Here is a 13,231-nt window from a genome sequence, read left to right as displayed (position 1 = left end):
AAATTTTAGACTTAAAGTACATGTACTGAACTTTATAGTATAACAGAAAATTGCGGGTGATTCCACTTGGATAGCACCGTTGTAGAAAGTAGGAAATGCAGGACAATGATCAGCAGTGATTTCTATAATTTACATAAGCGCCTTCTAGCAAGTCCCACACTCCCACCCACTCTCCTTTTCTTCATCTAGAAGCTAGATTTATGTGGTGTCAAGGTAGGAAATTTCGTGCCTAGACAGGCTCTTGGACCCTTTCACGAAAAATTCTACTACCCTTAAATGGTGAAGTTCACTCATGTGACAGTGGCCACCGTGAATGCAGTCTAGGTGTGTTAGAGGAAAATATGGGTTGAGAAAAGGTTAGTGTTTTTGTTTATAAGGTAGGTCAGTCGCTTGTTTGTCATGATCAAAGATTAATTAACATACTAATGTCCCTCTCAAGAAAAGCCTCCTTCAATATGGCAGGTTTCTGCATAGTTAATTGAGGTTGGGAGGATAATTCTACTTGATCGGTGGATGGTTTAAGGATAATTATTAGGGTTAATTAATTTTACCAATACTCCCATGAATTTAGGTCCGAACTACTGTTTTTTCCACATATCTTGAAAAATTCCCTCACATTTTAGTATTATTTAACTAAAACCCCCATTAATAAGGGAGTTTCAGTTATATGAAATATAAAAGTCAAGGGGAAATACTGGTTTTGAAAATTGAGGGAGAAACAAGTTCGGACTTAACTCATGCGGTAATAGTAATTTACCCTTGTTAATATTGTGTTGTGGCAGAAAAATTTCAAATTGGTCATTTTGTTTGTTTGATTTCATGCGACTTTGTTAATTCTGTGCAGTATGGAGATCTATCTGTAGGTTTTCTTAATCATCCATACTGATACCTTATTATATAGTCAATGCTCTATTCAAGTCATTGCTTGCAATTTTATTGCACATGGGACTGGTGACGGCGTGGCTGGATACAAATAAGATTAACTTCAGTAAATGCGGCTGGCACAAACACAAATGTTTAAATTGTGTATGGCTGCCCATGAGACCTTTTAGTGAGATTCAACTGCTGAAATGTAAAACATGAATGGTTGATGAAGTAAAATATTGTGAGATGGCCAGTCACTAAGCTTGTATATCCTCATTTGGGATTTGCACAACTGTGAATGTTATTACAAAATTAGAAATTTTTATTTGGACAGTGTTTATTTGAAGTCCTATTACATCATAAACTTATGAGCCTATAAAGGTGTTATGATAGGGATGAACAAGCGGTCGGTTAAATCAAATTAATTGGTCTATTTTGGTTAAATTTTTTATTAACTCAGTTAGTTCGGTTTGATCACATATTAGAATTCTAAAAATTTGATTGACCAGATTAATTGAATAATTATATTTTTAATGGATTAGTCTTCATATTTTTACCGGTTTAACTGATTTCTTTTTGGTTTTGCATTTTTTTTTTAAATTTTGATTAATTTGGTTATATCTTGGTCAGTTCAATTAAAATTTATAGTTTCGTTTATTGGTTAAAGAGATAAAATTATTCGATCTTGGTTAAATCTGTCCTAGAACTGAACGTTTGCTTACTTTAGTGTTTGGGATTGTGGTGTGGAATAATTGTTTTTTTTTTTTTAATTTGAAATCTGTTTTTGACAAAGTAAGGAAATCAATTATGTGTCTATGGATGCAAATAAGGTTGCTTTTATGAGTGTAGGTCCTGTAGGATGATTTTCCCACTCATTGCGGGCAACGGTCCTACCTACTGTTGGCTTCTAAACTGCATCCTCAAGTTTAGTTAGAAAACGCGTTAAGAAAATAATTACGTATAATATTTATTAGTCTTGTTGGTTTATAGGTGATTTTGACTCCTTGATTTGGTAATTAAAAATTGAAGAGCAAATTAGTAATGTTAATCTGGAATGAGCAAGTGCAGGAAAGGCCAAGCAATGTATGTCGTTTGGCGTATGGTTAAAGCTAAATGATAAGGCCTCCCCTGAAAGGAAGATAATGACATAATTATATGGGTTGCTTCCAGTTCATTGACGCCGAAATGAAGGCCCTTCTGTGGGCACTCTCATGTGGATCCCAGTTCCTTATTAGTTTCATCATTTGGTTTAAATTCTGAAATAAAAAACTCATTTTTCTTTTTCTTCTCGACTTAAAATGTTCTAGAGACACCGGTAAATTCACTTAAGTTTGTTTGTGAAGGTAAAACCTAGTTTTAATTGTGTAGACAATTGAGCACATTCAAACTTCAAACCTCTGCCTCATTTTAATTGACAATAGTATGCGATTGACTAGATTCTTCTACTTTTACTCTATTAGGAGTCTAACAGTTTATGTTAAAATTATCAAATAACTATATGAAATATCCATTAGGTTACCATATAAGTTGATTTAGCTCTGTGAACTTCTCAGACAGATCTTTTTATTAGAGGTAGAATATTAGATATATATGTACTAGTTACAGTAATTGGTATTTGCATGTTACAGTTACCATGTTTTCTTATAATTGTATCGTTTTACAATTTGTCATTTTGACGGAATGATATCGCAGCCAATGTTGTAGCTCTTAGTTTCGTAATATTCCGTCTTCAATCTTCGATTACATAGCCTTCTGTTTCAGTACTTTCATATATTTTTAGTTTTGCTCAAGGTGGGATTAAAGTTAAATCGAAGACCTTAAGAGTCTTGGACCTCTGTCCTTGTAATTTGGATTGGAGATCATTCGTTCTCATGCATATGCCCCCTAATCCTTTTGTACAACCACTATAAATGTGAGATGTTCTGATGCATAAATCCAAAAACATTCATGTGCATTTTTTTTACATTATGCAATTGTCGATTAGTTTATGATCATTTGATCGGTTAAACCGGTAAAGATGAACATGTATATATTTTTGTTTCAATTTATTTTTATTTTTTGATCGGTTCAATCAGTTGATTTATCAAGTTCCAGTTAAATTAATTTGGCTAAATTTATAATTAGTATATAAGATATAATAATTAATCAATTCAACCGTTTGCTCACATTTGTTAACCCTTGTCATTCACCACTTAAGTTGTATTAACTTCTTCCATGAAGTTTAAACCTCTTACCTACTTTTTTCTCTCATTTCCCTTGCATATTAAATAATTCACCTCATGCCTTAACTTTTCTTTAAGTGGAGCATAATACAATTGTGTGAATATCAACTACTCCCTCTGTCCATTTTTAGTTGTCGTTTTAGGCAAATATTTTTGTCCATCAATAGTTGTCATTTTAGGATTTCTATATGACTTTTACACTAGTATTCCAAATTTGACCTTCTTATTAAATCACTTCATTAAATAGTAGTTCAATTTTCAAAACTAAATCATCCAATAGTGGGTTAATAACTCTATTTTCAAAACTAAATTTTTCAATAGTGGAGTTTATAAATAGGGTTATAGTAGTCTTTATGTTTATAATTTAAGACAAAAGAAGCACTTTCTTAATCTTAGCAATTTAACCTAAAGCGACAACTAAAAATGGACGGAGGGAGTACATAGATCCATTTTACCTTACAATGCATTTACTTTTAAAACAAGAAACAGTTTTAAGAACCCAGTTATGGCTTAGGTCAGTAATTCCAAATCAACCTTCATATGACCCAAGAATGCTACCACTTTTGTCGGGTATAGTAAAGAGGAGTTGAATTAAACCACAAAGCAACAAAAGTATAACATTTGGTTATTCAAGACGCAAAGTAAAAGTGCAAAATCAAGAGGAGTCAAACTTGTCAACTATTTAGAATTAATTTTAAAAATTATTCCAACTCAAATTTATATAATATTGTTATATCCGAATTCAAATTAGTCAAATTAATTATTAAATTTGAGTTTTAAAACATTTGACCTAATAAAAATCGCAGAACTAATTAATTTTTGACCTCAACAAATTGCACCAATGAATGAGTGTCACGTCAGCACCGTGTATGAATTTGGGAAAAAATGAAAGTTGGTGTATGTTTATGAAAAGTTTTAAGAAACGTGATTAAATTGAAAAAACATATAAAGTTGGTGAATTTTTATGACATTATCCCTTAAAATAATTATTTTTTTTTAAATTATTGAATCAGAATTTCTTTAGCGGGTCAGATAGTGGCGACTAAATCATTCAAATATCAGAATGTCGTCAATTAATCTTATAGAGTCGGGGTGGCGTGGTTGCAGCTATATGTTAAATATAAAATATTTATATGAACTATTTTCAAGTGAAAAAAATATCAATTTGATGGTTGAGGGTGCAATTGAAAGTGAAAGATCGTAATTTATGTATATTTGGTGGTTTTATAATATGAAGGTGCAATTGAATTGGAGCTAAAAGTTGGTGGGTTTTAAGGAAATTAGCCAATAATATAAAAACCCTCAATTACTACATTTTAGTTGAATAGACGAAGGGGCGTGTTAAACTTAAAACCTCATCACATGCGATAGCATCGTGTCAAAACAGCACCGCAAAACCATGTGGGAGACAATTACCCATTACATATACATAATTCCACACTATAAAAATGCTAACCTTTACATATATCATGCGGACCCCACCACCGACACTCCATTTTCAATTTTCTTTTTAACAAAATTGTAAATTTTCCCTCTCTATTCTTTTAAAACCCCAATTTTACAGTTTTAAAAAAACAAAATCCACACATTGTGATACAGTAGTACACTCACATACTCTGTACCGCACTTAAATATTACACCATCCCTCTCCCTCATCATTCACTTGCTTCTTTCAAGAACCTTTTAAACTCTGCCCTCTCTGCCCAAAAACCCAGAAAAAATAGGCAATATCCTATTGGTGATTTCATTACTTGAAAATGCCGCTTAATGTAGCGGGAACAGGCATTGTATGCGGTTTATTGTTATGCATCAGTACTGTTTTTCTTTTTGCCATTGTTGAAGCTGAAGATCCGTACAGGTTTTTCAACTGGAATGTCACTTACGGCGATATTTATCCGCTCGGTGTTCGTCAACGGGTTTGTATTTTTTGTTATTGGCTTGATTGTTTGATCTGTTCTTATTTAAGAGATAGTAATTGATTTTGTTTGAATTACAGGGTATTTTGATCAACGGACAATTTCCGGGGCCGGATATTCACTCCGTTACTAACGATAACCTTATCATCAATGTGTATAACAGCTTAGACGAGCCTTTTCTTCTCTCCTGGTAAGGAAATTCTCTTCACGGTTTCAGAATCTCTTTTTTTTTTGTTTCCTTTTCCGTGAACTTTCACTGTCTGTAAGTCAGTAAGTGGAAGGAATATGCACCGTACTGCTTATTTCTAGGCTGATGACATTTGCTCGGTAGGGGTATATAAGTAAATCTAATAATATTATCTGATTTAACCATGAAAATACGTAGTTTCATTTTATAATTAGAGAATGTCTGATTGCTACGTTTTTCAGTCATAAACAAAAACTTATCTCAAAAATTGGTTTAACAAAAGTGTAGAAGCATAATATTCAAATCAGGGTAATTAAGTTATTTCATAGCTTTCTCTCTTTTGTTATAATTTAAAAATACTAAAAAAATGTAGATCTAGATCATACAGTATAAATATTTTATTTAAAAAAATATACTGAACAACACATATTGTCATATTTCTCATTTATTTAATCTGGTGTATAGGAGGAATTCTTATGTAGACTCGGTCTACCACGTCATCCGTAAACTAACCTATCACATTATGACACGTCACTAAAATGATGGCAATCTTGTAAATTTGTTTTTTACTTATTTACACCTTTGAATAGTAATATTACAAGATTGCCATCATTTTAATGATGTGTCATAATGTGATAGGTTTGGTCTACGGATGACGTGGTAGACCGAATCTACCTAAGAATTTCTCGGTGTATAGATTACGTATAAAAAAATACTTTTATGTTTTAAGTTTCCGCTATCAGCGCTGCATTTTGCGCAAACAATGTCCAAAGAAGCTTCTTACTTCTTTCCGAATTGTCTATTCTTGGACATATTAGATTCACTTTGCTAATTAGTAATTACCCATAAGCTATGCCACAATTAATGATTTGAAAAGAGAGTGCTAATGTGACATTTATATCATTAAACGGAAGCAACTAATTATACTGTAATTAAGACAGGCTTGCTGCTGTTAGTTACTAGTTAGTTAGACTATCTATATAAGTCAAGTCACTTGTCCATTTGAATATAGCTGTCTTCCACTTATAATATGAGGATAGACTTAGCAGTGTTTTAAGACCCGAATCAGATCGGTTAGTTCAACCGGGTTGACCTCGAATCAGAGGCAGTCCGGTTCAGTTCTTTCCTAAAAAAGCCATATTTTTGGTTCAACGTCTTCAGACCAAATTTTTTTGAAGATGCCAGAAATGATTGTACTAGTTTAAAATTTGTTTGGTTATTTATTTACTAGTTGAAGTGTGATCTGTTTAGTTTTCAATATAGTTAAAATTTCTATATATGTTAAAATTTAACTTTTTTAGAAGAAAATATCTATAGTGAATAAATATAATTATTTTTTATTTAATTGATTGAACTGATTGAACCATGAACAATTTTTTTTTTTTTTTTGTGCCAAGGAAACCATGAACAATTGACCACACTGGTTTAAAACATTGAGGCCTACTGGCCTAATGTTAATAAGGTGGGGTATGGATCTTGATTTCAGCCTCTAGCCACTAATTAGCTACTAATACATGGATTTGTAAGCTGCTTAGAAGCCATTGTCTGTTCCTCTGACCTTTAACACCAAATAACTATATGTAGTTAAGAATTTAATGAAGTAGATCAATTTGCTTCTTTTTCAGACATTGCAGCATTAAATTTCATTACTCCTTGCACATGTCTATAGCGGTAGAACTTGCCTCATTAAGGCAAGCAAAGGGATTATAATTAGATTGATTTCCCATTTATGAACTATCAAACAGCTTAACCCTTTATTTAATTTGTAACCTCCAAGTCAAAAGTCAAGATCCAAAAAAATTACCGTAAAACTACAATGATGCTGCTGTTATTAATTGAGTTTGTGAATTAATACAGGAATGGAATTCAAAATAGAAGAAATTCATATGAGGATGGTGTTTATGGGACCACATGCCCAATTCCTCCAGGCAGAAACTTCACATACATTCTTCAAGTAAAGGATCAAATTGGAAGTTTCTATTACTTCCCTTCTCTTGCATTCCACAAAGCTGCTGGTGGTTTTGGAGGTATCCGAATCCTCAGTCGCCCGCGAATTCCTGTTCCTTTCCCAGATCCTTCCGGCGATTACACCGTTCTTATTGGAGATTGGTACAAATCTAATCACACGGTAATTATCTCTGCTTAAGTGAAAGGTTGTTCATTTCATCCCTTAAACTTGATACAAAATCAAAAGAGTTCAAATTTATAGTTTTGTAGTGTAAAAGAACTCACATTTTGTCAATCTTATATCAGCTTACACTCTGACAAAAAAAACATTACACCTTAATTTGAATAATTTTACTGGTCAAAAGTATCAGCCAACTCAAAATTGATAAAATGCGGATATTTTTATCCAGAACCTTAATTCAACACTGTTTTTAAAAAATTGTGCCAAATTTCATTTGTTGGAGAAGTGACTAATGAAATCAAACACTACTATTGAAATTTGTTGTAGTTATTGAAAATTGATGGGTTAGCGTTTGTGTCGGCGAACCTGGTAGGGAAAGCATTTTGACTAATTGTTGCAACCTCTGCCTTTACTAGTTGGCAACGTGGCTTGTCTTAGGCCATATACTCCAAAGTTTCTACAGTCTGTTCCAATGTAAATCCCAGTTGTCCAGATATTAATTCTTTTTTGCAGAATGTGTGTAACTTTACTAGGTCCCATTTGTAGTCACTAGTCATGCATGTGCATTCTCCACTTGTCACTTCACATGTTTGTTGATAGCATTCGTTTAATATTGGTTAGGTTCCAATAATATCACCCCATTTTTTTCATACTGCAGGACCTAAAAGCTCATCTGGATAATGGTAAGAAGCTGCCATTCCCTGATGGCATCCTCATCAATGGTCGTGGGCCCAATGGTTACGCTCTCACTGTTGAACAAGGTAGCATTTAAAATCCTTTTTTTAATCAGGATATGCATTTAATCGAATCAAATCAAACCGAATTGACTAATCGAACTGAATTTATAAAAAAATATTTTTTCACAATCGAGCTGAACCAAATTTTTCTTTTTTAAAATTGTCAAAATAAATGGAACTAAATTATTAGTTTGATTTGCTTTGGGTATTTTGATCCACCCTAGCATTAATCGTTATAATAACAGCAACATCTAAAGTTTATTATAGTAATTATGTGTTATTTGACTAAGTAGTGTGAGTGCATTGTTGCAGGAAAAACGTACAGACTTAGAATATCGAATGTTGGGTTACAAAATTCACTCAATTTCCGGATTCAAAACCATAAAATGAAGCTTGTAGAAGTAGAAGGAACACATACTCTTCAAACTACATATTCCTCACTAGACGTTCATGTTGGCCAGTCCTACTCTGTTCTGTTTACAGCTGACCAGCCTGGTCAGGACTACTACATTGTGGTTTCCTCCAGGTTCACTGACAATGTGACCACCACCACTGGCGTTCTTCATTACAGTAACTCTGCTGGCCCAGTCTCTGGCCCACCCCCTGGTGGACCCACCATTCAGATTGATTGGTCTCTCAATCAGGCCCGCTCCATTAGGTATGTCTTTAAGTCCTATACTTTTCAATGTCCTTTACAGTCTACACTATTGCTCTTTTGGTGACAAAACAGAAATTATACTAGTCATTTAATATCTGGGTCCATTTTGTAAAGAATTCAGTTGCACTGTGACTCTATTAATTATTGAAAATTATTAGTTAGATGCTATTAATATGCTTCATGTTGGTCAGATGGGGTCCAAGGGTGAGCAAAAACCAAACTGAACGGACAAACTCAGTTTGGTTTAACATTACTTTTTGAAAGTAAAAACAATTCAAATAAATTTTGGTGTAAACCGAACCAAAAAGTCAAATCAAAACCGACTAGTTTGGTTCATTTCCATTTGAAATTTTTATATCTTTACAAATTTATTGCGATTCGGTTTTGACAAAAAAATGAAAATCTTATCTCGATAACCGAATGCAAACCCCCTATGGCTCTTTTCTTACCTAAAATATCACTTTGTCTAGGATTTAATCCTCTTAGCCGGCGGTAGGGAGTGGTTAGAGCATCCCCAGTGATATTTTTTAAAATAAAGAGCATCTTTTGTAAAATAAAGAGCATTTTAAAGATAAAGAGTGATATTTAAAATTTTATTCCAATGGACTCTTTAATATCAGTTTTTTATTGTATATCATTTTAATAATTAATAATAAAATAAAAGTATTAAATAATAATAATATTAAATTAATTGACTCTCTTAAATTTTATATTATTTTGTTTTCATAAAAAATACTAATAAAATAATTTATTTTTATTTTTTATTCATTTATTTATTCAGTTTTTTTTACTTAAAATAAAAATATAATATTTAAAAGTAAAAATAACCATCTTATTTTTTAAAATTTAAAATTTTACTCTTTGAATAATGAAGTAGAGAGTGAAAATGACTCTCTACATGTGGAGAGCCATTTTCACTCTCTACTCTAAATATAAAGAATAGAGAATGTATTGGACTCTTAATTTATTGTCAAACTCTTTAATTTAAAGAGTTTGACAATTTTAGAGAGTTCATTGGGAATGCTCTTAACGAGGATATGATAGCCAGCGGTGTATAAAATCACACCAAATTGAATAATCAAATCAAACCTTAAATTCGGGTTGGTTCGATTTCATAATACAAAAGAAGTTTAGTTTTTTTGTTTGATTCGATTTTAAAAGTAAAAAAAAAATTAGATTTTGCTACAAACTGAACTGAAAAAATTAACCGAACCAACTAGTTCGATTCGGTTTGGACATTTTTAATATTCTTAATTCGGTAGAGTCCGGTTCGATTCAAACTGAGTGCACACTCATCAATCCTAAATTCCTAATAATACATACCTCGTATTGTAAAGCTCATTCTAGATTCAGAGCAATTTGAAAAGAAAGAAGTCATCAATTAACTCTAGCAAATGCATGAGTTCATAAAGAAATTGTTTCATGTTTCAGGACAAATCTTACTGCAAGTGGACCAAGACCAAATCCACAAGGCTCGTACCATTATGGTATGATCAACACAACCAGGACCATCATTTTTGCTAGTTCTGCTGGTCAAGTGAATGGCAAGCAGAGATATGCAGTCAACAGTGTGTCCTTTGTTCCACAGGACACCCCACTAAAGCTTGCAGACTACTTCAAGATTCCTGGAGTTTTTAAAGAGAATAGTATATCAGACAGACCGTATGGGGGAGGAATTTACCTCGACACTTCAGTTTTGACTGTTAATTATAGAGAATTTGTAGAAATTGTATTTCAGAACAATGAAAACATTGTGCAAAGCTGGCATCTTGATGGTTACAGTTTCTTTGTCGTTGGGTAAGCACCATACTTTACTTTGAGTTCTTAATTAAGACTCGTTTCAGAGATTTTCTGAGTCATTTCTTGGCGGTTTTGGTTCAATTGCAGTATGGACGGAGGACAATGGACATCAGCCAGTAAGGATCAATACAACCTTCGTGATGCAGTTGCACGATGCACCACTCAGGTGAGAGTCCAAATTTGAATATTGATCGGTTCTTTTCATTCAATTACGCCACATATCATATCCATGAAAACTTCATAAATCTACAAAAATGTAAATTGTTTCATATCGTCGGTGGTTGCAGGTATATCCAATGTCGTGGACTGCAATTTATGTGCCGCTAGACAATGTAGGAATGTGGAACATAAGAACGGAGTTCTGGGCACGCCAATACCTTGGGCAGCAGCTTTATTTGCGAGTTTTCACAACCTCCACTTCACTTAGAGATGAATACCCCATTCCAAAGAATGCAATTACTTGTGGAAAGGCGGCCGGTCGACGCACACGACCACTGTAAACTGTAGCATCACGATAAAGAAAATAGTAATTGAAGACGGGGAATTAGCCTGTCTAGCTCCGGAGAACGAACGAATGAAGAGTGGAGTTTTGCATCGTTGGCTGCTTTACTTCAGGCTTAAGTATTTATTATATGATTAGGTCTATTACTGACTTCAGCTCGAAGTCACATTCTTTTTTTCTCTATTGATTGTATTCCGTTTTGTATCGGTACATTATTTATAAATAGTATATTATAAGGTCTTAAGGCCAGCTATTTCTCAAGCTGGTTTTAGGTAATTAAAGTTTGTATCAGTAAATTGAGTTGCTCACTTGTAATACTATCTTTTTCTTTTGATGATTGTCTCCCATATTCTTGGCCATAAAAGGTATAAATTTTAAGACTTGCATGCTTGAAGTTGTATTGGAATACCACGTAATCTTGAGTTCGTGAAAAAATTCCGTGTCGAGGTCCTCCCCCTTTAACCGTGAGTGGACTATTACGAATTTCAAGAGATCCCATATCTTTTTTTTTTTTGATAATTGAGGAGGTGGAGCGCTTGTGAGAGGAATAGCATCCACGACCTTGACAGTTTACTGTTCAGCGCTTATAACATTTGAGTTTACGGTTCCGGGAATAATCGAAAAAACTAAACTAAGTATAAGTCATTTCTTGGTTTTGTTTGGTTTTCGGTTATTTCGGATTTTAAAATCAAACTTAAAGTCGAACATCCAATTATTATATAATAATAAACCAAATTAAACTGTATTCATTAAATAACTAAATAATAGTTACAATTTTAGTTTGGTTTAGTGTTTGATTCTATAGTTTAGTTTGATCTTTGCATAGCTCTTTTGAAAGTGTAAACTATTTGGTTTGAATTAACACTAATATTATAATCCAAACCAACTATACTCAGTTTGACAAATTTTAAATCAAACTAAATAGTAGATAGTAAACCATCAAATTTGGTTTGGATCGGCTAAATAGTTTATTTTTAAAATTTAATTCAAACCATTATCAAATTAATTAGTTTAATAATCATATTACAAAAATTAAATATTTTAAAATTATCTATTCAATATAAAAAGAGAATATCACAAAAATACCATAAAAATGGCTCAACATTTCATACATTGTCACCTAACTCCATTATTTATCATTCCTACCACAAAAGCACAAAAGTTTACAACAAACACCATTCCATTAAAAAAGTGACACATGGCAAACATGACACTATCTTAATAAAAGAGAATAAAAACAGCTTGCACATGTGATTTGCGTGTCAGCGCGCGTCATAGCGCGTCAGAGCGTCAGCCAATAGCACGCAAACATCAACAAATTATAGACACAGTTTTGTAATATCATCTGATACATCTCCGATACATCTCTGAAATATCATTGATACATTCTCCAAAAAAATAAAATTGACAGTTTTTTATTTATCTTTTAAAAAATTATTCAAAATAATATTTACAAAAATTAAAAAGCTAGTTAATTAACTACAATAAATAATTATGTATCAAACAAATATATGTAAAAAAATATACAGTGTATAAATTAAGTAAAAATGTATAAATTTAGTAAAAATGTATCTATCATGTATATATTTAAATACATTTAAAAATATATCTATCGTGTATAAATTATGTATCGGCGATGTATCTATTAAATACATTTAAAAAATGTGTCTATCATATTTATATTTTTTTTTATAGAATTTGACGATGATTTATTTGAATATATCAGATATATATCCACGCTACAAATAATACTCCAACGATGGCAGTCCTTAAAACTATATAAGTTGACAAATCAAAAATGTATCAGCGATGTATTAAATATGTATCATATATGTATCGGAGATGTATTTATTAAATATATTAAAAATATATGCATATATTATATATAAATCATGCATCAGAGATATATTTATTAAGTATATTTAAAATATATGCATATATTATATATAAATTATGTAAAACTGCTAGGTCGTGGGTTCGATTCCTCCCACAAGCGTTCCCCCTCCCCAAATTATCAAAAAAAAAATTATGTATTAACGATGTATATATTTAAATATATTTTAAAAAATGTATCTATTATGTATCACTGATACATTTAAAAAATGCATCTATCATGTATAACTCATGTATCTGCGATATATCTATTAAGTAAATTTTAAAATATATCTATTGTGTATAATTATGTAGTAAAAATATATTTATTATATATAAATTATG

General features: G+C 32.1%; 1 protein-coding gene across 1 annotated transcript; it reads left to right on the top strand.

The window, feature by feature from the left end:
* Positions 1-4,661: 4,661 nt before the first annotated feature.
* On the top strand, positions 4,662-11,348 carry LOC126682213 (L-ascorbate oxidase homolog). Its single transcript, XM_050377814.2, has 8 exons — positions 4,662-5,002; positions 5,083-5,192; positions 7,047-7,317; positions 7,976-8,078; positions 8,367-8,712; positions 10,144-10,509; positions 10,600-10,678; positions 10,800-11,348. The coding sequence occupies exons 1-8, from the start codon at positions 4,844-4,846 to the stop codon at positions 11,010-11,012; spliced, it is 1,647 nt and encodes a 548-aa protein (XP_050233771.1). The 5' UTR covers positions 4,662-4,843; the 3' UTR covers positions 11,013-11,348.
* Positions 11,349-13,231: the final 1,883 nt, after the last annotated feature.

This window comes from Mercurialis annua, linkage group LG1-X (assembly GCF_937616625.2).
Source record: "Mercurialis annua linkage group LG1-X, ddMerAnnu1.2, whole genome shotgun sequence".
In the NCBI taxonomy this organism is placed as follows: Eukaryota; Viridiplantae; Streptophyta; class Magnoliopsida; order Malpighiales; family Euphorbiaceae; genus Mercurialis; species Mercurialis annua.
This window is presented reverse-complemented; position numbering and strand designations above follow the sequence as displayed.

Excerpts from the sequence above, each read along its gene's own strand:
- LOC126682213 (XM_050377814.2), top strand. The coding sequence starts at position 4,844 with ATGCCGCTTAATGTAGCGGGAACAGGCATTGTATGCGGTTTATTGTTA. Across the intron at positions 8,079-8,366 it reads CGCTCTCACTGTTGAACAAG|GAAAAACGTACAGACTTAGA; the intron begins GTAGCATTTAAA and ends GCATTGTTGCAG. Across the intron at positions 10,679-10,799 it reads TTGCACGATGCACCACTCAG|GTATATCCAATGTCGTGGAC; the intron begins GTGAGAGTCCAA and ends CGGTGGTTGCAG.